At 47.2% G+C, this 26,432-nt stretch overlaps 1 protein-coding gene across 1 annotated transcript in view; it reads right to left on the bottom strand.

Moving 5' to 3' along the window:
• Positions 1–1,340: 1,340 nt before the first annotated feature.
• LOC142282503 (superoxide dismutase [Cu-Zn] B-like) overlaps positions 1,341–26,432 on the bottom strand; it is a 38,667-nt gene continuing 13,575 nt past the window's right edge. The window contains exons 2-5 of the mRNA XM_075332987.1: positions 14,975–15,065; positions 5,324–5,393; positions 4,389–4,503; positions 1,341–1,626 (exon numbers count right to left, since the gene is read on the bottom strand). Of these exons, the coding sequence (XP_075189102.1) occupies positions 1,519–1,626; positions 4,389–4,503; positions 5,324–5,393; positions 14,975–15,065 (384 nt within the window). The 3' untranslated portion in view covers positions 1,341–1,518. The remainder of the gene's footprint in view (positions 1,627–4,388; positions 4,504–5,323; positions 5,394–14,974; positions 15,066–26,432) is intronic.

Below are 26,432 nucleotides of genomic sequence, written 5' to 3'. Positions count from 1 at the left end.
AAAAAAAATCAGATTTTTTTTTTTCCAGGATAAAAATCCTGAACATGTGCATTACACTTCAGCATTCTAAGACTTGCTGGCATAAGGATTTCCATGCGGATGTGAAAAACTATAGCAAGAGCACACAGCCTGAGTTTTTTTGCTGCAGTTAACCACTAATAAGTGAGGGGGGGGGAATTTTGTCAGAGAAGAAAGTGTGTTTTGATTCTATTCGAGAGAAAGTGCAGGAAAAAAAAAATCTAGTTTCTGAACGTGTCAATACCAAATGTGTTTTTATAATTTTTATTTTTAATGGGTCGAAAGGTCGATTTAACCTTTATTTTTAAAACATGTGACTTACTGTATGTTAGTCTCCTTAAAAGAAGGGGGGGGGGATTTCAATATTGTGATTGCGTGTACTATACACAGCAGTGCATCAGCACTGCTATGTATAGCAAAATTCACAATCAATGCTAGCTCGATGTTTGCCTTCACAGGAGAACCATCATGACAATCATGACAAGCACAGGAGTCTTCAGCACAACACTGGCTGTCCTGGAAACTGACCAGCACCAGTATGTAATAGGCACACCAATGGGCATATAGGATGGCCCACTTGTGCCAGGGCATGTGAAATGCCACTGTCAGAGTGACAGTGGCATTTAACATGTCAACAGCCACAGGAGGACCTCTCAATTTGTGGCTGTTAGAGGCAGAGGGCTGAATCAGATGGACAGGTCTGATCACATGCTCCACCAGCAGCCATTTTACAGAATGGAAATTATGCACCCTGAGGAAAGCTGCAGTAACGAGCAGGAGGAGAACCTGTCATAGGCCAGAATCACACTTGTGAGAGACTCGCGCTAGTCTCGCATCGCATCACCCGGCATGGCCGCACACTCCCCAGATAGGAGCGGGATGGCAGCATGTATTTCTATGCAGCTGAGAAGCTCCTGTCCGGAGAGCATCAGGCCGTGCCGGGTGATGCGATGCGAGACTCGCGCGAGTCTCTCACAAGTGTGACTCCAGCCATACTGGTATATTGTAAGTGCCTCAAAATCATATTCAAACACATCTGTGAAAATAGAGTGTGGCCAGCCCAGTAACCTACTTTTGCAGCCAGCGTTGATGGTGCAGCACAGAGGCAAATGGTGTAACATTTTTAATGAAACCCAAATTACTACATTTTTTAGCCACAAAGTGGAGAAAAAAACCCAGCAAGGCTTGAGAACCCCCTTTAAAGACCAAGAAGCAATAATTTGTATGAAATTTGCACAAAGTTTGCACAAATCTTAACCGGCTATCCAGCTAGACACGGAAGCAAATCCACCATGAACCAATGAAGACATGCACTCACTTCCTCCACTTCCATATTTATTAAAATGACCAAACGGGAATCGTTTCAATGTTTCATATAAAACGATGCAATGTCAGCAGCTGATAACAGGAGAGCTAAAGACAACTATGTTGCAGATTGAGACTTGTTTAGTGCGGCTGAATATCCAGGAAGCAAGGGGCAAATCTTTGATCCTTCTGTAGTTACTGAGAGAATCCAATGACTCCACAGGCGAGACGCCTTCCAGCATTGCCAGTTACCAGACTCTCCTCATTACCTCCTTTCCCCAAGTCATCTTCATTCTCATGGACCTGGAGAGGGGAGGTGAAAAAAAAAAAAAAAAAAAAAGTTATATCAGAATATAAAGTGTGATAAGATACTCCTATCTGAATGATGCCTAAAGTGCAGTGAGGGCTCAATCTCTTCCAGAATATCAGACAAACCTGCAATCTCCCTGACAATTGGTGCTGCCAACTTCAATTGTGGTCATATTTAGTAATCAGATATGTATGAGACCTGGATTATTTGGAGTTGTGCCATATTACTCTACAGTACAGTAATCAGGAATAATGCATCATGGTTATTGCAGCCGTAAAGCAGTGACATCTGCTTAGAGGGAGGTTTAATGCCTTCCTGACATTTGATTCACTAGTATGTTCAATGTCAGGTCCTGGTCTGATGATGCAGGCTGAATGCCTGCGACATCTTCCTCTTACAACAGCAGTTGGAGCACGGCTCTGCCCGGCACGGTTACTGCTAAATATTGCTGTCCATTACTGACAACAGCATTCCTGTCCTGCTGTCATTTAAATAGGTCACTTTCCAATAACTGCAGCCACTTTATATAACACTACAATCTCTGCAGCTCTTGAATTGGCCGCCCTCCCCCCACCCTCACACATAACAAAAGTCGCACAATCAACAGGCAACCTTGGCACACGAGCCAGACTACTACAGAACTGAGACTGGGTTCCAGAATTGCTGAGCGCAGATGGAAGAGGTCTCATTCCACTGAGCCCTACATTGCATATAAAGAGTCCCTCACCACTTTCAAGTCCACACTCACTGCTGCAAGACAAACCTACCTCTTATCGCTCATCCTCTCTCAACCCTAAAATGCGATTCAATACTTTCAATTCTTTCCTCCGTTCCCCAGCACCACCTCCCTCTCCTCTCAGCTGAAGGCTTTGCCTCTTTCTTCAAGCATAAGATTGATAACATCAGAGCAAGCTTTGGCCCACAATTCCCACAGCCCCTCATCATAGCTACTCCACCCTCTTTCTCCAAATCCAGCTTCACCACGACAGAAGATCATCTCTCTACTCTCAAGATCATATCTAACCACCTGGGCACTTGACCCGCTGGCGTCGTACCACATCAGCGCAGTCCTCATCCCGACCTTAATCCATCTCTTCAACCTATCATTATCAACTGGTGTATTCCCTTCATGCTTTAAATATGCTTCGATCACACCCATCCTCAAAAAGCCCTCCCTTGACCCATCCTCTGTGTCTAGCTACGACCCCATATAACTTCTCCCCTATGTCTCAAAACTACTGGGACAGCATATCCATCTTGAACTGTCCTCATACCTCTCCTCCTGCTCCTTCTTTGACCAGCTACAATCTGGCTTCCGACCGCATCACTCTACTGAAACTGCCCTAACTAAAGTTACCAATGACTTACTAACCGCCAAAGCCAAGCGACACTATTCTGTCCTCCTCCTGGATCCGTCCTCTGCCTTCAACACAGTGGACCATTCCCTCCTACTACAGATTCTCTCATCTCTGGACATCACAGACTTGGCCCTATCTTGGATCTCTTCATACCTAACCGACCGAACTTTCAGCGTTTCCCATTCTCTCACCACTTCCTCATCCCACCCTCTATCCGTTGGTGTCCCCCAAGGTTCAGTTCTTGGACCCCTGCTGTTCTCCATCTACACCTTCGGCCTGGGACAGCTCGTAGAGTCCCACAGCTTTCAGTATCATCTCTATGCCGATGATACACAGATCTACCTCTCTGGACCTGACATTACCCCTTTACTAACCAAAATCCCACAATCACAATATCTGTCTGCTATTTCACCCTTCTCTACATAATTCCTAAAGATTAACATGGACAAAACAGAATTCATGGTCTTTCCTCCTCCTTATTCAACTCCTCCACCAAGCCTATCCATCAAAGTTAATGGCTGCTCACTCTCCCCAGTCTCACAAGCTCGTTGCCTTGGAGTAACCCTAGACTCTGCTCTTTCCTTGAAGCTGCACATCCGAGCCCTCTTCACCTCATGCCGACTACAACTCAAAAATATCTCCTGGATCCGTGTGTTCCTTAACCAAGAATCAGCAAAAACATTAGTACATGCCCTCATCATCTCCCGCCTCAACTACTGCAACCTCCTGCTCTCTGGCCTCCCTTCCAACACTCTTACACCACTCCAATCTATAGTAAACTCTGCGGCCCGCTTACTCCACCTCTCCCCTTGCTATTCCCCAGCCTCACCACTCTGCCAATCCCTTCACTGGCTTCCCATCACCCAACGACTCCAGTTCAAAACAAACCATGACATACAAAGTCATCCACAACCTGTCTCCTCCTTACATCTGTGACCTAGTCTCCCGGTACCTACCTGCACGCAACCTCAGATTCTCACAAGATCTACTTCTCTACTCCTCTCTTATCTCCTCTTCCCACAATCGCATACAAGATTTCTCCCGTGCCTTCACCATACTCTGGAACGCTCTACCCCAGAATATCAGACTCTCTCCTACCGTGGAAAGCTTCAAGAGAAACCTGAAGACCCATCTCTTCCAACAAGCCTAGAAACTACAATAACCCTCAGTCCAGTACACCACTGCGTAACCAGCTCTGTCCTCACCTATTGTACCATCACCCATTCCCTGTAGACTGTGAGCCCTCGCGGGCAGGGTCCTCTCTCCTCCTGTACCAGTCTGTTTTGTATTGTTGTATTAGTTTTTATGTATACCCTTTTCACTTGTAAAGCGCCATGGAATAAATAGCGCTATAATAACTGATAAATAATAATATTACATTCCTTTCTGTTACTCACCACTACTGTGCGACCAATGACGCTGAGCGGTCCTTTCAGTGAAATTCGCTTATCTTTTATCTCAAATTCGGCCTTGCCATTGCTGGAGCGGATGTTCCCAAGATCCCCGACATGCCTGAGGGAAACAATTATAAATTAGAGATTATGTAAGGATGAACAGCAATCAAGTCACTCTCCTCCCTGCTGCAATTTACAGAATGTCCTACAGGCCACCTTAAAGGGTAAGGTCTGGGACTTTTATATTGATGGGCAGCCAGACTGATGGGCCTATGACATTTTGTAAACTGCACCCCTCTAAGTGCTCAGAACCACATCCTATAAGTTTAACCCTTCAGGTACTTCACATTAAAGAAGTGTGGAAAGAAAACTTGAACATTTTATTTTCCCCCACAAATCTTGCTTTAGCCCCAATTTTTCAAGGGTAACAGGAGAAATTGCACAACAAATTGTATGGTGCATTATCTCAGAGTACACCAATACCCTATATGTGGTGGAAAACTACATTTGAGGGACAGTGCAAAGGGAGGAAGCGGCATATTGAGTTCAGATTTAGTTGGAATGGTTTAGAGTGCCACATTGGCAGAGCCCCAGACAGGCCAAGAAACAAATACCCCCATAAGTGACCCAATTTTACAAATCATCCCTTAAATTCATCTAAAGGTGCAGTGAGCATATTCACTCTTCATGTGTGTCCCACATAAAACATAAGGATAAATTCTTGCTCAGGCCAGACCAAGACCCGAGCCTCCACACTGGTTCCTGCACGGAATATGAGCACCAGATCAGCGAGCAAGACCGCAACACGTGACCAGAGTCTGATATAACAAGTATCCATAATTTGATTTAAGTTCTGTGCAATTAACCTTTGAACAATAAAGATGTCAGTGAGCAAAAACTGTAGCAATACACAGTAATATAGTGCATAGTTCAATCACCTCTCTTCATCGCTTGGAGCACCGTGCGTCTTGTCATGTGGATTGAAGTGTGGCCCGACACTGATACAGCCTGCAGAGACAGGACAGGGTCTAGGTTACATGCATATATGCTGGATGATAGAAGTTAGGCATTTAAAGCACCACTCCAGCAGGTTTCTCTTTATCTCAGCGCTGAGTGGTACTTTAAATCTAGTCCCCTGCAGCCAACGTCATCTGTTTCCAATGTTGCTCTGGTCAGCCTCTGGAGATCTGTGTGACCTGCTGACCGCTCCAGTGTTTCATGAAGCATGGTGGATGTCACAACTCAGTACAAGTCTATGAGAGCCTCGTTCTGGCTCAGTTGCATTGTGCGACTGACAACTTCTGTCTTTCAACCTGTCAGAAGTTATGGGCACAAGATGCCACCAAAGGGACCAAAGCAACACTGAAAAACGGATGAAAATGCCGGAGAATAAGTAGAAAGGGGGACTTAGACTTAAAGGTAATCTGTCACCCACCTATGACCGTTTTAAGCTTACTATGGGCATATAGGTAATAGGATGCTGAAAGTAGTCTTACCTGTATGCCTCACAGTAGATGCCTTGTTCCAGAAATGTTACCTTAAAATTGCCATATGCAAATTAGCCTACCAGGCTACTAGGCGTTGGCTTCCCTGGAAGAAATCCCTGCCTCCCTGCTTAGTTATCCTTCTTGTCACCTCCTCAACATCAGTGTGTCTGATGTTTTTGTCAAGCAGCAAATCCCGCATGTGCACTGTAGAGTGTTCTTTGGCCTGATTTTCACACACCCTCCCCCCTACACCATTGAATCTACTACACATGCACTGGTGGCTTGGCTCCACTTCCATTATCAGTGCACTGTTGAAACTCCTCCCGTCCATCCATGCAGTTGTATACATGTGTGTCCGTCCAACCATCCATGCACGTGTATACATGTGTGTCCGTCCAACAATCCATGCACGTGTATACGTGTGTCCGTCCAACCATCCATGCACGTGTATACATGTGTCCATCTATCCATCCATGCATGCACGTGTATACATGCGTGTCCATCCACGTGTATACATGCGTGTCCGTCCATCCATATTATATGTCCACATACAGTATATATATATATATATATATATATATATATATATACTGTATCTATCCCCACCCATGCGTGGATACAGTATATGTATGTGGATGAGTGAAGGAAAAGAGGGACCGCACTCCGTACCGCTGTGCAGGAATCTTTAGTTTATTAGACGGTGCAGGGTAAAAAGCAGGAGACGAGCTGTGAGCTGGCTCCCAGGTAGAGGACGACAGCTGTTTCGCCTAACTAATTAGGCTTCCACAGGTCCAACAATTGATGGACTCATCATTCACTCATCCATCGGTACCTGGACTTTGCTTCTGGACGAGCACCCCCGCTCAGGATACGGTAATTCACAGCCCTCTACGAGCACACATGCGTTTTCGCTGAGTGACATACAGTGGTGCAGCACCCTCTCTATCTTACAGTATATGTATGTAATTATATATATCTGGCCATCCATCCATGTATATGCATGTGTCTGCCCATCCATCTATCCATGCGTATATATGTGCGTCGGTACATCCATGCATGCATATGTCGCGGGCGGAGGAGGGGACGCTGCGCTCTCCCACTGCTCGGGTCCGGCTGCTGCTGCCGCTGCTCGGTGGTGGCTCGAGCGGTGGGCCGGATCCCGGGGACTCGAGCGGCGTTCCTCGCCCGTGAGTGAAAAGGGTGGGGATTGATTGTGGGGATTGGATATTGTCCGTGACGCCACCCACGGTTGTGGTGATATTGGTGACACCACCACTGCTCTGGACGGGGATCCCGGGAGCGATGGCAGGGAGCAGCCTGGATGTTAGTTCTCCCCTCCGTGGGTAGGGATGGTTTGGTTGTCCCGGGGCCCGGTGATGGGGGTAGGGGTGAATGGCAGGCGGGTTACGGGGCCTGGTGAGGTGCAGGGTCGCGGGGGCAGCGCTGTGCCGCATGGCACTGTGGTACTCACTCAGCCAATGATGAGGACACAGTTCTCGGTAAACAAACGGCTGGATGGACGGGTCCCACAGACGGCTGCGGTGTTTCTCCTCCCAGCAGGTTGATGGTGACTGCCTTTCCCTGCACCTGTCAACGTGTACGGTTCCAATGGGTTCCCACCGGTAACCCGCTCTCCCAGCTTGGATGGGTGCTGAAGGAGCCCCTTTTGCCCGCAGGCTCTGGCCCTGGGAACTTTAGCCTTGGCGGTGACTGTGTTTCCCTCTCTCGATTGGACTGTTGCCTTCTGTCGGGACTTGGCTGCTGGGAAACCCAGGAGGTTCCCTTCGCTAACGGATTTGGCAAATTCACGGCGACTCCTAGCCTTGCCGGGGTCCGTAAGCCCCTGCCGGATGGTGCTGGCTTCTCTTTGCGTACCGGTCCGGTACCGCCGGGCCACCGCCCGTTCACGGTCCTTACGGCTGGCTCCAATAGGCCTCTCCTGCAGACGGTCACCACCGTCTGCCAACCTTGCTGATCTGTCCGGGCCACACACCCGGACCAACTTCAGGCTTCTCTACTGCCACTTTCCTCCTTCCACTTGTACTTTTCCCGCCTCCAGGACTGTGAACTCCTCGGTGGGCGGGGCCAACCGCCTGGCCCACCCCCTGGTGTGGACATCAGCCCCTGGAGGAAGGCAACAAGGGTTTCTGTCTGACTTCGGTGTGCCTGACCGGGAGTGTGGGGTGTGTTGGTGTTGTGCTTGTGACATCCTGGCTTGTCCAGGGCGCCACACATATATGTGGGTCTTCAGCCCCAAAAAAATAAAAAATGTATGTATGGGTTTCAAAAATTGTGCTTTTGTAAAATAGACATGTGGAAAATGTTATTTCTTACCTATTGTGTGACATAACGGATTTAGGAGCATAAAATTGCAAAGTTTGAAAATTGCTAAATTTGCCAAGTTTCCGATATTTTAACAGATCGGCCTAAATTTTCAACCATCATGAAGTACAATATGTCAAGAAAAGTAATCACCGGGATCCATTGAAGCGTTCAGGGGCGTAACTATGGCAGTCACAGAGGTCACTTATGCGACCGGTCCCAGCAGATTAGGGGCCTGTGGCCGCCCTGCAGACCAGCAGCCAGCTCCTTTCTGTGATAGGAGCTGCGCTGTTCTGTCGCAGACCACGCGGCCACTATATGACCTGGCGCCGTCGCTGCTGACATCGGTTCCCCCTGCCCAGTGTCAGCGGTGGCACCGGGCCCCCCTCCCCTGTCATCGGACACAGAAATGATAAAGCATCGAGCGACCTGCGCCGCTCCATACTCCATCATTCTCCCCCTGTGCCTCAGCGGTGACTTCACTCCTGTGCGGCGCAGGACAAGACGCCGACCGGAGCAGCGAGGGAACAGAGGAGAGGTGAGCACTTATATATAAATATATATATATATATATATATGCATGTATATAATAAATATGAATGAATATATAAATATAATAAACATGAAGACACCTTATTCATGGACTATAGGATTGCATTATACTTGGAGGTCTATGGGGATGCATTATACATCATGGACAGCTGTTGTGAATATCATCAGAAATGTTGCTGTTCCCGAGAGTGTTTCTGGGCTCCCTCTGGTGGCTAGTGCTGGTAGTGAGTCTGATTCTGCATCTGTCGCTCAGACAGGTGCAGGAGATGATTGCTGTTCCAGGAAGCCTATGGAATCCAGCATGGGGGAATAAAGGAAGGCAGTTTCTGTCTAGCCTTTGCCGGTGATAATTGTTTCTGCTCCATGAGAAAATGTCCTGAATTTTGTCCTCCAGCCTTGAGGCTTTTGCCTTTCCTTGTAGGTTCTGTTTTTTGCATTTTTTCTGCTCCTTTTTGGATTCTCCAGGCTTGATTTCCACAGTGTTTTTTTCGTTCCTTTGCATCGGTTTTGTTTCCATGTCAACCTGGTCTGCAGCTATCCCTGATAAGCATTTTTTGTTTTTTCCTTCTGAAATTTAGTTAATTCTCATGCACCTTTTTGTTTCTTGCATGTGAATAAGAGCTCTCCCTGCACTTGGTTTGGAGGACAATTTATTCCCAGCAAGAAAGGGAGTTTTGCTCCGTCTGATCTAGAATTTATATTTTTTGTATCTCAAGATCTTGTGGTCTTCTGACCATAACAGACACCTTATACATGGAATATAGGGGTACATTATACATGGAGGAGTATGGGGCTGCATAATACCATGTGGAGGTTTATGGGGCTGCATTATAATACATATAGGACTATGGGGGCTACATTATAATATATGGAAGACTATGGAGGTACATCATAAAACATTGAGGACTGTGGTGCAGTAAAATATATGGAGTATTATGGGGTGCATTATAATATATGGAAAACTATGGGGTGAATTATAATACATTGAGAACTATGGGAAATTCATTAGAATTGGAGGGCTATGAGGGCTACTTTATACATGGATGACTATGGGGGTGCATTATAATATATGGAGGACTATGTGGTGCAGTAAAATATATGGAGTACTATGGGATGAGTTATAATACATGCAGAACTATAAGAAATGCATTATAATACATAGGACTATGGAGGTTCATTCTAATATGAAGAGTTATGTGGGACCCTTTATACTATATGGAAGGCTATGTGGGGGCCATTATAGTAGTTTGAGAACTATATATGAGGGGGGACATAGCATGGGATGGGAACGTTTTGTCCTGAGAAATAAAGGCACTTTCCCTCAGCAGTCAGCTTTCCCATGCTCTGCTATACATCTCTCAGCACCCATCTTTCCCATGCACTGATATGGGAAAGATGTATAGCACAGCATGGGGAAGCTGGGTGTGACGACAAGATGGATATATAATAATAATATTTATTCACTTATGTAGCGCTATTAATTCTACAGCGCTTTGCATACAATGGCAACACTGTCCTATCAGTATGGTTTTGGAGTGTGGGAGGAAACCGGAGTACCCGGAGGAAACCCACGCAAACACGGGGACAACATACAAACTCCTTGCAGATGTTATTATTATTATTATTATTATTATTATTATTAAGTTTAATTTCTATAGCGCCAACATATTCCGCAGTGCTTTACAATTCAGAGGGGACATGTACAGACCATATGAGACAATACAAAATAACAAAATTAAGATACCAGGAGGAGTGAGGGCCCTGCTCATAAGCTTACAGTCTATGAGGAAATAGGGGAGGCACAAAAGGGAATGGGGGAGAAAAGCTTGTCATATATGGTCCAGCCATTGATTCAATAGGGTATTCAAAAGCAGCTGCATGAACCCGTCGGTGAGAATTTATACAGGTACAGGGGACAAGAACTGGAAGTAAATTTTTTGAAGGGCAGAAAGGGACTACATTAGATCAGGGAAGTGAGGTGATAGGCTAGTCTAAAGAAATGCGTTTTTAGGGCCCGCTTAAAGGAGTGGATATTGGGAATTTATCGGATTGGTCTTGGTAGTGTGTTCCAGAGCATAGGCGCAGCTCGTGAGAAATCTTGAAGACGGGAGTGGGAAGTTCGAATTGTTGAGGATGTCAGTCTTAAGTCATTAGCAGAGCGGAGGGCACGGGTGGGGTGATAGACAGAGATGAGGGAGGAGATGTAGGGTGGTGCGGAACCGTGGAGAGCTTTGTAAGTGAGAGTGATAAGTTTATATTGGATTCTGTAACGGATAGGCAACCAGTGCAATGACTGGCACAGAGCAGAGGCGTCAGTGAAGCGGTTGCAGAGGAAAATGATCCTGGCTGCGGCATTCAGGATGGATTAGGGAGGGGAGAGTTTAGTAACAGTGAGACCAATTAGTAAAGAATTACAATAATCCAGGCGAGAATGAATGAGAGCGACAGTAAGTTTTTGCAGAGTCAACGGTAAGAAAAAGTCGAATTATTGAGATGTTCTTGAGGTGGAATTGACAAGAACGAGCAAGTGAGCGAGTGTTGGGAGTGAAGGAGAGATCGGAGTCAAATATAACCCCAAGACAGCGGGCATCCTGCTGGGGCGTAATAGTAAAATCACACACAGAAATGGTAATATTGGGTTTCGGAAAGTTAGGAGAGAGAGGAAACAGAAGAAGTTCAGTTTTTGACAGGTTCAGTTTTAGATAGGAGGGAGGACATGATGTTGGAGACAGTGGACAATCGGTAGTATTTTGTAATAGTGCAGGGGTGATGTCAGGAGAAGATGTGTACAGTTGGGTGTCATCAGCATAGAGATGGTACTGGAAACCAAATCTGCTGATTGTTTGTCCAATAGGGGCTGTGTATAGAGAGAATAGGAGGGGGCCTAGGCCTGAACCCTGAGGAACCCCGACCGTAAGGGGGAGAGGAGAGGAAGAGGAGCCGGCAAAGGATACAGTGAATGAGCTGTTAGAGAGGTAAGAGGAGAACCAAGAAAGAACGGTGTCCTTGAGCCCGATAGAGCGGAGCATAGTGAGGAGGAGCTGGTGATCCACAGTATCGAATGCAGCAGAGAGATCCAGGAGGATCAGCAGGGAGTAGTGACCATTAGATTTAGCTGTTAGTAAATCATTAGAGACTTTAGCAAGAGCAATTTCAGTAGAATGTAAGGAGCGGAAACCGGATTGTAGAGGGTCAAGGAGAGAATTATCTGACAGATAGCGGATTAAACGGGAGTGGACCAGACGTTCCAGGAGTTTGGAGATGAATGGGAGATTAGAGACAGGTCTGTAGTTAGCGGCACAATTTTGGTCCAGGGATAGTTTCTTAAGTAATGGGTGTATGCTGGTATGTTTGAAGGGGGAGGGAAAGACACCAGAGGAGAGAGAGATTGAATATTTTAGTTAGGTGAGTGGTGACAGCTGGGGTGACAGATTTAAGGAGATGTGAGGTAATAGGGTCACTGGTGCAGGTAGTAGGGCGAGAAGATGCGAGGAGCCTGGTGACTTCTTCTTCTGTGACTGGATCAAAGAGTGAAAGTGAGCTAGATGAAGTGTAGGAGGGCAGACAATGTGCGGTGTTATGAGCCTGGGAGGAATTTTCCTGGCGTATATGGTCAATTTTTTTCTTTAAAATAATTGGCCAGGTCATCTGCACTGAGGTTGGTGTTTGGGGACAGAACTCTTGGTCCTAGGAGGGAATGGAAAGTATCAAAGAGTCGTTTCGGATTGTGGGCTAGAGAGGTGGTGAGGGTGTTGAAGTACGCTTGTTTGGAGAGGTGGAGGGCAGCATTGTATGTTTTGAGCCTAAACTTATAATGGATGAAATCTTCAGCCAGATTGGATTTTCTCCACAAACGTTCAGCGCACCTGGAACACCGCTGGAGAAAGCATGTTTGCAACGTATGCCAGGGCTGCTGTCGTCTGCGCCGAGTTGCTCTGTGTGTAGCAGGTGCATCTTCATCTAGGGCGCTCTGTAGGGTGTCATTATAATGTTTTACAGCTGAGTCAGGACATGAGAGGGAGGATATTGGGGCCAGTGATGACTGCAACTTCTTCAGAAATTTCTGGTTAATGGCATGTATATTCCTATATGGGAGGTAAGTGGGGGGTGTCCTGAGTGGGTTGACAGCTCTTGACCAAGAATGAAAGAAGATTGTGGTCAGAGAGTGGGAGAGGGGAGTTAGTGAAATCATGCACTGAGCAGAGACGGGAGAAGACCAGGTCCAGCATATTCCCACCTTCATGTGTAGCAGAGTTAGTTAGTTGTGAAAGGCCAAGAGAGGAGGTTAGAGATAAAAGATGAGTGGCAGCTGGGGAGAGGGGATCATCAATAAGAATATTAAAGTCCCCCATGACAAGAGTGGGGAGGTCACAGGCTAGAAAATGTGGAAGCCAGGTGGCGAAATGATCCAAGAACTGACTGGTTGGGCCTGGAGGGCGATATACAACTGCTACTTGCAGGGAGAAGGGTCTGTAAAACGACAGTGTGGACCTTAAAAGAAGGGAAGATAAGTGAGGGAACAGGAGGGATGACCTGGAAAGTGCAGTTTGGGGAAAGCAACAGACCAACACCTCCACCTGATCTGTTGTCAAGTCTAGAGGTGTGAGAAAATTGAAGGCCACCATATGAGAGCAGCAGCTGCGGTGGTGTCTGACTGCTGAATCCAGGTCTCAGTAAGAGCCAGGAGGTTGAGGGAATTGGAAAGGAAGAATGTTATGATCCGGAACCATGGAAGACCACCATAAATCATTGATAAAAGGTGACAAGAGCATTGGCAACTAATCTGGCCGCCATCCCCTTACTAACCATCACAACTAGAAGTAGCCGAGGGGTGAACTAACATCCTGTGCACCGCGAACCCAGCCGGAGAACTAGCTATCCTAAAGGAAGGAAAGATGGATAACTCTCTACCTCAATAAATAGATAAAGAATAGCAAGCCCCCCACATTCAAAGACTGCGGTGATATAGGAAAACACAATACACAGATAGATGATAGGATTAGCAAAGGTGAGGCCCCCACTGACTAAAATAGGAAAGGACAGGAAAGAGGCTGATGGTGGCCAGAGAAAAACCCTTCAAAATTCCTGATCGTGCGATCTGAGGGCCTTTTTGTGCTATCTGCACTCCGTCCTATACCATGCGCTCTTGTCATACCAATGAACAGAAAACAGGAATGATTACAAATTCAAAAAGCCACAAACACATGGACTAATAGGAGCAATACTCCAAACATAACTGCAGGAAGTTTCCCAGCTAAGCAACGGAGAGGGAAGATCTCTGCATGCAAATAAACTGAAAACAACCACAGCAAATGACAAACTCAGATAAGAGTAAAAGAACCAAACAACAAAGAGCAAAGCACTTATCTGGGGTAGATGTGGTATGGAGCAGGATAAAGCAGGCTGGTGAACAAAGAACAACTGACATCCGGCATAGCCTGCTATCAGACCAGGATTTAAATAAGCAGAGAATTAGCAATGGAAATGCCCATTGCTCAACACTCCTGGTCTCTGTCCAAACCATTCCTGGCCACAAGAGGGAGCCTCCCAGCAGCCAAAGCATAACTGACATTCACAACAGAAGAAGTCATGGATGAAGGAGTTTGTTACATGCTGAGCGTGAGTTCCAAAGGGCACAGTTAAAAGAGAGAAGAAAGAGAGAGAAAAGAGTCCTGAGTGGGACTAGAACCCAGGACCCCAGCGCTGCAAGGCTGCAGTGCTAATTACTGAGCCACCGTATGGGTGCTGATAGAGGGATTTCAGGACATGAGAAACCTGAGTGCTGTGGGTAAGAACCACGTATCAGCGTCATTATCCTGTACCCCGAGTGTCTGTGTAAGTGGGGGGTGCCCAAATCCAAACTTTGCACCGGGGCCCATCAAACTCTAGTAACGCCACTGCGCCTGGTCATTTATGTGAAAATGGACTCTGGGTAAAGGGGCTAATTGAAACCCTTCTCTTGAACCATCAGGTTTCACCTGGTAGATAAAGCATTACATTAGTTTTTCTTCTTCCTTGGTGTAAAAACTGCACTGATCAAAAACCAGAATATAATTTTTTTTATATATATATATATATATATATATATATATATATATATATTATACACACATACATACATACACACACACACACACACACACACACACACGTTGTAGTACTCCCTTATTTGTGAACAGTAAAGGGGACAGCAGGACATAATACCACAGTGTGGTTTATATCACTCACCATTAGTGTTATCTCCAAAAGCATGGATATGGAAGCCGTGAAGCCCATCGGTCAGACCAGTAATCGTGCCCTTCACAGTCACTTCATTATTCTGTAAACAAAAATACGTAATAGAGATATATATTCTCTATCTTCTACAGTGTCTTACCACTTAGTCTCAAACTGTAAACTGGAAAATGAAGAGCTGCTTGGACTCATTCAATTCCTTTAGCAAACTACCACATGGCCGCTTATAACATTAGCCCGCGGCTCAGATAGATCCACATTGCAGCCAGCTTGTTGCAGATGCACTTGAGAACCAGCAGATCTCCCTTCACGATCACGCACCCCTAATCCTGTGCTATTCTGCTTCACCACACGTGAACTTAAAAAGTATTCAAAACAGAATGTAAATCTTACGGTTGCTGCGAGCACTGGAGACTATGTCCAGATTTCTTGCTACTGCACATGTGCGAGCGCTGGAGACTAAGTCCAGATTTCTTGCTACTGCACATGTGCGAGCGCCGGAGACTAAGTCCAATCTTGGAGCCATTGCACATGTGCGGGTGACATCATCGCTGACACGAGGTCACATGTCTCTGACACCTTCTATGCCGATTGGTCGCTGGTCATGTGCTTGTGACGTCTTGCTCGGTGATAGGCCAGCATGACGTCACTCCTGTCGTTCTGGCAGCGGATTGGCTCTGGTGTCCTCCATCTTGGATGAGGCACAGAGTCTATATAAGACCCTGACACACGCCGCATGGTGCTCAGTCCTCTTGGTTCATGCATATGAGTAGACGCTCTGTGCGCGTTCCTCTAGGCATTCCTCTGTCTATGCTAGGTGAGCGCTACCGGCAGGGTAGCGTTCTTATACCTTACAGCTTCGGCTGCTGTCCGTATCCTTACCTCTTAGGGGAGCGGACATAGGCAGGTGCCTGAGGCACATGGTCTGGCTGGGCCTTGTGATTCTACTCGTAGGTGGACGTTGCCGCTAGGGTAACGTTCCTTATACTGCGTCTGGCAGTTGTTCGTATCCTCGCACACTAGGGGAGCGAACAGAGGTAGGAGCTTTGTGCGGCTTACGCTGCTGTTCGTCTCTTTTGCACCACTAGAAGAGCGGACCTAGGCAGGTGCCATATCTAGTGGTTCGTGTCCTCGCACACTAGTGGAGCGAACGCAGGTAGGAGCTTTGTGCGGCTTACGCTGCTGTTCGTCTCTTTTGCACCACTAGAAGAGCGGACCTAGGTAGGTGCCATTTCGCACACATTGCCTTTGTCTCTGTGATTATTAACAGAGATCATTCCACACACCCTCCAAGTAAGGGAGGAATTGCTTTACTTTCTTATTATATCCTTCTGTGAGTTAACAGAGGTATTGCACTCTGCCATAGTCTGCAGCAAAGTCTTTGCACGGTGGACCCTGACTGTCTGATACTCCTTTCGGTTATTATCAGACAGCCCCCCGTAACAGTAAATGAAACCAGAGCTGGCAAGAAACATTACCTGGCCATATCAATTTCTAACCCACTGAGCCATTTTTTGTTTCTTTCTTAAAAGGGGTTTACAAGGACTTATTAAATGGGGTTAAGAACTAGAAGGCAGGTGGTTGCTAACTACCTTCCTATTCTGCATGGAGAGGTCTCAGCCGGCAATTACACATCTCACCAAAAGAACAGTACCTTTCTTATGGTTTGCTCTGTTGATGAGATGTCATTATACAGTGGGTACGGAAAGTATTCAAACCCCTTTAAATTTTTCACAGTTTCATTGCAGCCATTTGGTAAATTCAAAAAAGTTCATTTTTTTTCCCTATTACTGTACACTCTGCACCCCATCTTGACAGAACAAAACCAGAAATAGAAATTTTTGCAAATTTATTAAAGAAAAACTGAAATATCACATGGTGATAAGGTTTCAGACCGTTTACTCAGACACTCATTTAAGTCACATGCTGCCAATTTCCTTGTGATTCTCCTTGAGATGGTTCTACTCCTTCATTGGAGTCCAGCTGTGTTTAATTAAACTGATAGGACTTCATTTGGAAAGGCGCACACCTGTCTATATAAGACCTCACAGCTCACAGGGCATGTCCCACCATATGAGAATCATGCGGTCAAAAGGAACTGCCCAAAGAGCTCAGAGACAGAATTGTGGCAAGGCACAGATCTGGCCAAGGTTACAAAAGAATTTCTGCAGTACTCAAGGTTCTTAAGAGCACAGTGGACTCCATAATCCTTAAATGGAAGAAGTTTGGGTCCACCAGAACTCTTCCTAGACCCAGACGTCCAGCCAAACTGTGCAATCTTGGGAGAAGAGTCTTGGTGAGAGAGGTAAAGGAGAACCCCAAGATCACTGTGGCTGAGCTCCAGAGATGCAGTAGGGAGATGGGAGAAAGTTCCACAAAGTCAACTATCTCTGCAGCCCTCCGCCAGTCAAGCCTTTATGGCAGACTGGCCCGACGGAAGCCTCTCATAGTTTCATAGTTTTTAAGGTTGAAGGGAGACTCTAAGGCGGGCTTTGCACACTACGACATCGCAGTTGCGATGTCGGTGGGGTCAAATTGAAAATGACGTACTTCCGGCATCGCATGCGACATCGTAGTGTGTAAAGGTTCGATGATACGATTACGAGCAAAAAAGCGTCATAATCGTATCATCGGTGCAGCGTCGGCATAATCCATAATTACGCTGACGTGACGGTCCGATGTTGTTCCTCGCTCCTGTGGCTGCACACATCGCTGTGTGTGAAGTCGCAGGAGCGAGGAACATCTCCTACCGGCGTCACCACGGCTTCCGTAGGATATGCGGAAGGAAGGAGGTGGGCGGGATGTTTACATCCCGCTCATCTCCGCCCCTCCGCTCCTATTGGCCGCCTGCCGTGTGACGTCGCAGTGACGCCGCACGACCCGCCCCCTTAATAAGGAGGCGGGTCGCCGGCCAGAGCGACGGTCGCAAGGCAGGCGAGTCCATGTGAAGCTGCCGTAGCGATAATGTTCGCTACGACAGCTATCACAACGATATCACAGCTGCGACGGGGGCGGGGACTATCGCGTGCGACATCGCAGCATCGGCTTGCGATGTCGCAACGTGCAAAGTACCCCTAAGTCCATCTAGTTCAACCCGTAGCCTAACATGTTGATCCAGAGGAAGGCAAAAAAAAAACAATGTGTCAAACAGCTCCAATGGGGAAAAAAAATTCCTTCCTTCGTCCAAATCCGGCAATCAGACTAGTTCCCTGGATCAATACCCTGTCATAAAATCTAATATACATAACTGGTAGTATTATATTTTTCAAGAAAGGCATCCAGGCTCTGCTTAAATGTTAGTAGTGAATCACTCGTTACAACATCATGCGGCAGAGAGTTCCATAGTGTCACTGCTCGTACAGTAAAGAATCCTCTTCTGTGATTATGATTAAACCTTCTTTCCTCAAGACGTAGCGGATGCCCCCGTGTTCCAGTCGCAGGCCTAGGTGTAAAGAGATCTTTGGAAAGGTCTCTGTACTGTCCCCTCATATGTTTATACATTGTGATTAGATCCCCCCTAAGCCTTCGTTTTTCCAAACTAAATAACCAAGTTTAATAACCTGTCTTGGTATTGCAGCCCACCCATTCCTCTAATAATCTTGGTCACTCTTCTATCTACCTGTAAGATTATGCTATTTATAACCTTCTATACTTTTGCTATCAAGAAAAGCCTCCATTCCTCAGGTCTCCTTTTGCTGGCACACGTCCCATACAGGTGGCACACGTCCCATACAGGTGGCACAGGTCTCCTATTGCTGGCACACGTCCCATACAGGTGGCACAGGTCTATTGCTGGCACACATCCCATACAGGTGGCACCGGTCTCCTATTGCTGGCACACATCCCATACAGGTGGCACCGGTCTCCTATTGCTGGCACACATCCCATACAGGTGGCACAGGTCTCCTATTGCTGGCACACATCCCATACAGGTGGCACAGGTCTCCTATTGCTGGCACACATCCCATACAGGTGGCACAGGTCTCCTATTGCTGGCACACATCCCATACAGGTAGCACAGGTCTCCAATTGCTGGCACACGTCCCATACAGGTGGCACAGGTCTCCTATTGCTGGCACACGTCCCATACAGGTGGCACAGGTCTCCTATTGCTGGCACACGTCCCATACAAGTGGCACAGGTCTCCTATTGCTGGCACACGTCCCATACAGGTGGCACAGGTCTATTGCTGGCACACATCCCATACAGCTGGCACAGGTCTCCTATTGCTGGCACAAGTCCCATACAGGTGGCACTGGTCTCCTATTGCTGTCACACGTCCCATACAGGTGGCACAGGTCCCATACAGGTGGCACCGGTCTCCTATTGCTGGCACATGTCCCATACAGGTGGCACCGGTCTCCTATTGCTGGCACATGTCCCATACAGGTGGCACCGGTCTCCTATTGCTGGCACACATCCCATAAAGGTGGCACAGGTCCCATACAGGTGGCACCGGTCTCCTATTGCTGGCACATGTCCCATACAGGTGGCACCGGTCTCCTATTGCTGGCACACGTCCCGTACAGGTGGCACAGGTCTATTGCTGGCACACATCCCATACAGGTGGCACCGGTCTCCTATTGCTGGCACACGTCCCATACAAGTTGCACAGGTCTCCTATTGCTGGCACACGTCCCATACAGGTGGCACAGGTCTATTGCTGGCACACATCCCATACAGCTGGCACAGGTCTCCTATTGCTGGCACAAGTCCCATACAGGTGGCACTGGTCTCCTATTGTTGTCACACGTCCCATACAGGTGGCACAGGTCCCATACAGGTGGCACCGGTCTCCTATTGCTGGCACATGTCCCATACAGGTGGCACCGGTCTCCTATTGCTGGCACACATCCCATAAAGGTGGCACAGGTCCCATACAGGTGGCACCGGTCTCCTATTGCTGGCACATGTCCCATACAGGTGGCACCGGTCTCCTATTGCTGGCACATGTCCCATACAGGTGGCACCGGTCTCCTATTGCTGGCACACATCCCATAAAGGTGGCACAGGTCCCATACAGGTGGCACCGGTCTCCTATTGCTGGCACATGTCCCATACAGGTGGCACCGGTCTCCTATTGCTGGCACATGTCCCATACAGGTGGCACCGGTCTCCTATTGCTGGCACACATCCCATAAAGGTGGCACAGGTCTCCTATTGCTGTCACACGTCCCCCTGTGTTAGATATGGCCCCCATGCTGCTGCCCATAGTAAAATTAACACTTTACTTTACCTTCTCCAGTGCTGTCCTCCCTCGTGTCTCCCTCCGTGTGGTTGAGCACCAGCACTTCCTGGTTCTCGGTGTCGGTCATGTGATTGGCACAGCAGAGTGACATGATCTCTGCGTGCCTGATCACAGCATCAGCAGTGAGCGGGGAGACACCGGGAGACACGCTGGAGGAAGTAAGTAAAGCTCTTTTATTTTAGAATGGCCAGCAGCATGGGGGCCATATCTAACAAGGGGGGGGGGGGGGGGGGGGGTTGTGAACATGTGCGATCAAAGGGGGGCGCAGGCACATAATATGCGCCGCTCCCCCGGCCCATCACCGCGGTGCGGTTTCAGCATGGACAGCGGCTGTGCATATTATATGAGCGGGAGCAGGAGATCTCTCGCTGCCTCCAGCAGCCTTCACAAGCCTCTACCAGCGTCCACCAGCTCCCCCAGCACCACTCCGGAGTTGCCCCCACCTCCCTGGACCCGTATATTCGGATTATAAGACGAACCCCCTACTTTCCCCCCAAAATTTAGGGGAACAAAAGTGCGTCTTATAAAGCGAAAAATACGGTAAATACGCCACAATTTGGTGCTTCTCAGCAGCCGACACATCCTTTTTCTTTCCCATTTTGGCAAAAAAATGTAGGCTGCTTAATAATGTGGAACAGCCTTCTTAAGTAGTCTTGCCTTTATTTGGACACACCTGCCAAACTAATTCGCACAGGTATCTGCAATTGCTTTCAGTGATATAAAGAGCCCTGACACACATCACCATCAATGAGTTTAAATGACAAACAAAAAAAATTTCTAACCTTATCACTCCTAAACTCTTTTTGCATAATAATTTGGAACACAGTAGTCTGAAGCCACATGCACTCCTGAGCAAGCAGCTTCGCCAAGTGAAGAGTATAACCCGCACTGGAGGAGTGAAAGGCCCCAGGTTATAAAGGCCCTTAATTACCAGCTGGAGGAAAGGCTCCTCCAACCCGGCAAGGAAACAGAAAAAAAAACCGAAATCAAGCCCCTAAGGGCCGTTTCAGATCAGCGGTTTTCTGCCGCACTCCCAGATCCGGCACAAGGGCAGTACAGTACTTTACAGTTCACAGACAGTGCGGCAAGCCCTGGTCACAAGCTGGCACATGCTCCGGTCACATGACCACGTGTGCCCGGAGCTTGCCAGTGAACTGGATTGTACTGTACTGCCCTTGTGCCGGATCTGGGAGTGCGGCAGAAAGACGCTGATCTGAAACGGCCCTAAGAGACAGCGTTCATTAATGTCTGGACGATCGCCGGGCCCTTCTGCACCTGGTCCCAGCAGCAGCACCTGAAGGTCCAGACACATCCGTGACACTAGTGGAAGGAAGGAAAAAGATCCGGCACAACCTCTTCTCAGATAAAATCATCCAAACTTTATTTGTGAATATTAAAAAGTTCCATCCGTGAAACCAAAGGAGTTACTCCATGGAAACTTTACGCGTTTCGGACTACCGAATTAAAACAAAAGAGTCCTTAATCATAAGTGATTATGATTAAGGACTCTTTTTTGTTTTAATTCGGTAGTCCGAAACGCGTAAAGTTTCCATGGAGTAACTCCTTTGGTTTCACGGATGTTACTTTTTAATATTCACAAATAAAGTTTGGATGATTTTATCTTAGAAGAGGTTGTGCCGGATCTTTTTCCTTCCTTCCACTATTTCCAACCGGTTGGGACTTACTGGTAGATTCCAGGCACCCGCAAGGATCAGCAGCCCGGGCGGCAGGTGAGCTGAAGAAAATCCTTCGACATCCGTGACACTACCTGCCTGAAAGTACCAAGCCCCATATGGAAAAATAAGTGCTGGATAAAGCCTTTAAATCAAAACCATCAGTAGATTCAGGCTATTAAGTAGAGTCTTCCTGAGTACAATGTTTGTATTTTTTATTTTAAAGTCTCTTTTTAATAGTTTCCATAGCTCTATAACGCTTTGTAGGATTACATACAAGTTAGTGAAATTTTACACACTTTGTTAGGACCTGAACCCCAAATGAAGTCAACAATTGGACAGTTTGGGTCTCCACCCACATGCAGCCATAAACAGAGGACTTCCGGGTTCGAGTGGGAGGTGTCTTTCCATACTCTTTGCTGCACACTACATTTAATCATGCCGTTACCCCAAGTGTGAGACGTTCAAACACTGAGTGGCTTGCATTGGGCTGAGCACCGAGCGAACCCGAGCACAGCGATGTTCACGCAAATGGTGTTCACAAATAATGCAGCTGAACTCATTATCCAGAATTTTTTTTTTTTGCAAAGTCTGTTTCCTTCGAATGCCGAAACTCCTGTTCACTCATCTCGATACATTACTTTAAATGCCGGAGTGGTGCTTTTTTTTTTTTTTTTTTAATTACACCACTGGAGTGAAGCTTTAAATGCAAGTTCCCTGCCCTGTCTCATACACTCCTGTGGCAGAGTTCATCCATTTCCAGAGTTTCATAGAGTGTGCCAAGGTCACAACTCAATTGTATTTGAACCTCAGTCTGGCTCAGATACCTTGGGAGCTTGTGACAACTCCGGACTTCTGACAAGTCAGAAGTTATCATGAGATGGTGCCGTGGAGGTGAAAAACCATTAGAACTCTGGAGAGTTACTAAGGCTGCTTTCACACATCAGTTTTTTGCAATCAGGCACAATCCGGCGCTTTGCAGAAAAATCACATCAGTTTGTTTTTTTTTTGCAGCCGGGTGCGGTTTTTCCTCAGACTTTTTTTTTGCGCCGGATTGTGCCGCATGTACTTGCGTTTGATCCGTTTTTTGCCGGATGCGGCAAAAATTGTCACTCCAGCCAGGGCAAAAAAACTGCATAGCGCCGGGTGCGGCATGGTACATAATGAAAGTCTATGTGCGCCGGATACGGTGGCATGCGTGAAACACCGGTTTTTACTTCTGAGCATGTCCAGAAGTGATATAAATTCATTGCTTGTCAGAAAAATCAATCACTCAATCTCTCTCAAACTCACTCACTGACTCATTCACTCACCGATAACCGGCGCGGGGCTGCACGGCTGTCAAAGCTCTGGCGGCTTCTCCTGATTTGAAAATGCTGGCCGCCCATTATTCAATCTCGTATTCACTGCTTTCCCCGCCCACCGGCGCCTAAAATTGGTTGCAGTCAGACACGCCCCTACGCTGAGTGACAGCTGTCTCACTGCAACCAATCACAGCCGCTGGTGGGCGGGTCTATATCTTGCAGTAAAAAAATAAAAAAATAAATTTAAAAAAAACTGCGTGCAATCCCCCCCAAATTTTGATACCAGCCAAAATAAAGCCACACGGCTGAAGGCTGGTATTCTCAGGATGGGGAGCTCCACGTTATGGGGAGCCCCCAGCCTAAAAATATCAGCCAGCAGCCGCCTGGAATTGCCGCATCCATTAGATGCGACAGTCCCGGGACTCTACCCGGCTCATTTCGAATTGCCCTGGTGCGGTGGCTATCTGGGTAATAAGGGGTTAATCATGGCAGGCATCTATTAGACACCCCCAATGATTAACCTGTAAGTGAAAGTAAAACACACCCCCAAAAAAATCCTTTGGAATAAAAGACAAAAAAAACACCCTCTTTCACCATTTTATTAAAATCCCCAAATACCCCTGCAGGTCCGACGTAATCCACAGAGGTCCCACGACACTATCAGCTCTGCTACATAAAGCTGACAGGAGCGGCAGTAGAACACCGCCGCTCTCTATCAGCTCCACACAGCAACTGAAGTGAAATGCGGTGTGCACGGTGATGATGCCTGCGGTAGTGCCCGCAGTGATGATGCCTGCGGTAGTGCCCGCGGTGATGATGCCTGCAGTAGTGCCCGCAGTGTGCATGGTGATGATGCCTGCGGTAGTGCCCACGGTGATGCCTGCGATAGTGCCCGAAGTGTGTGGTGATTATGCCTGCGGTAGTGCTGGGGTGTGTGCGGAGATTATTGGGTCTCAGCATTTAAAAAATAAAAATCTTCCGTTTTTTTACCGGATCCGTCGCATCAGTTTTTACACAATCTGAGACGGATCCGTTGCATCAGGCAAAAACCAGATTGTGCCTGATGCAAAAAAAAAAAAACTGATGTGTGAAAGCAGCCTAATACCAGAGTCAGAGTGCTTCGATTTAGAATACCTCTTCAGTGCTTAAAAAGCAAATAAAGCCAGGAACAGGGCTTTAAAAGAAAATATAATTAGAACAGGCCTCCTTTTACTATTCCTTCTCAAACCCAATATTACCATTTCTGTGTGGTTCTACCATTACTTCCCAGCAGCACGCTCGCTGTCTTGGGGTTATATTTGACTCCGATCTCCCCACATTCGTTCACTCGCTCATGTCACCTCCACTTCAAAAACCTCTCTAGAATTCGACCTTTTCTTACCGTTGACTCTGCAAAAACTCGCTTTTATTAATTAATTCTTACCTGGACTACTGTAATTTACTAATTGGTCACCCCATTACTAAACTCTCCCCTCTCCAATCCATCCTGAATGCTGCAGACAGGATCATTTTCCTCTACAACCGCTTCACTGATGCCTCTGCTCTGTGCCAGTCATTGCACTGGTTGCCTATCCATTACAGAGTGCAAAATAAACGTATCACTCTCACTCACAAAGCTCTCCACGGTTCCGCACCACCCTACATCACTTCCTTCATTTCTGTCTATCACCCCACCCGTGCCCTCCGCTCTGCTAATGACCTAAGACTGACATCCTCAACAATTCGGACCTCCCACTCCCGTCTTCAAGATTTCTCACGAGCTGCGCCTATGCTCTGGAACACACTACCAAGAACAATTCAATTAATTCCCAACATCCACACCTTTAAGCGGGCCCTAAAAAACATATTTCTTTAGACTAGCCTATCACCTCACTTCCCTGATCTAATCTAGTCCCTTTCTGCCCTTCATAAAATTTACCTCCAATTCTTGTCCCCTGTATCTTCCGGTTGCACTCCTCTTCACTTACCTTATTACACTCTGTACCTGTATAAATTCTGGCTGGTTTTGAATCCCCTATTATATTGTTGGCTGGACCATATGACAAGCTTTTGTTTTTACTTCTTCCCCAAATTCACCTTTTGTGCCTCCCCCATTTCATAATAGAGTGTAAGCTTAGAAGCAGGGACCTCACTCTTCTTGGTATCTGAATTTTGTTATTTTGCATGTCTCGTTATCTGTACATTTCCTCTCTGAAATGTAAAGCGCTGAGGAATATGTTGGCACTAATACAATTATTATTACTGTTGCTCTGGTTCGGTTTAAGGCTATGTGCCCACGTTGCGGAAAATGCGCGGAATTTGCCGCGTTTTTTTCACGGAAATTCCGCGGATTTTTCAAAAATCTGCAGCACAGCTACTCCCCAGCCATTTCTATGGCATTTGGGAACTGCTGTGCCCACGCTGCGGAAATAATGCGGATTTCCCTGCGGAAAAAATCAGCAGCATGTCAATTATTCCTGCGGATTTCTCCGCAGGGTCCCATATACTTACCTGCCTCACCGGAGTCACTTTCTCCGTCCGGTGTACAGGAGCGTGGTGAATCCAGGTACAGGAAGGAAGAGGTGGGCGGGGCCTGCACGAGCTCCGGTCATGTGACAGCCGGAGCTAGTTCAGGCCCGCCCACCTTCTCCTGCAGACGCTCACAGAGTGACACGGCCGCCGGAAAGGGAGGTGCTGCATGATGGAGGTAAGTATGAACACCCGATCACTGCAGCACTTGTTCTGCATTGAGGATGCAGTGCCGAAGCCATGGTACTGTATCCTCAATGCAGAATGCCCGCACCATATCCGCACGACATTCCGCAGCATGGAAACAGACAAAAGTTGTGGTGCGATTTCCTGGGAGCTCCTGCGGAATGTCCTGCGGATATATCCGCAGGACACTGTCCCCGTGGGCACATAGCCTTATGCTCACTGAAGAACTTTCACTGGTAGACTGGAGAGGGACAGCATAAGCTGCAGGCATGCAGCACAAAGCACCACAACCTGCAATGCTCTGCATTTTCCGGCATCTTTTTATGACAGCCTGTACCGTAGTAACTTAGAAAGCGCTCATATGTCAAACAGGCTAGCCTTCATACCCTTCCAGTAATCCTCACTAGGACCATTCTTGGTAGGGTGTGGCTTCTTGAGAATGCCACACTGCAAGGTGGCAATGTGTCTGCTTTAGGCTATATGTGCACGCTGCATCTTTGTGGCGACCATAAATGCACATTTTGTTCTGATGC

Source organism: Anomaloglossus baeobatrachus, chromosome 2, assembly GCF_048569485.1.
Source record: "Anomaloglossus baeobatrachus isolate aAnoBae1 chromosome 2, aAnoBae1.hap1, whole genome shotgun sequence".
Taxonomy (NCBI): Eukaryota; Metazoa; Chordata; class Amphibia; order Anura; family Aromobatidae; genus Anomaloglossus; species Anomaloglossus baeobatrachus.
Note: the sequence above shows the minus strand (reverse complement) of the source record. Positions and strands in the feature narration are given on the sequence as shown.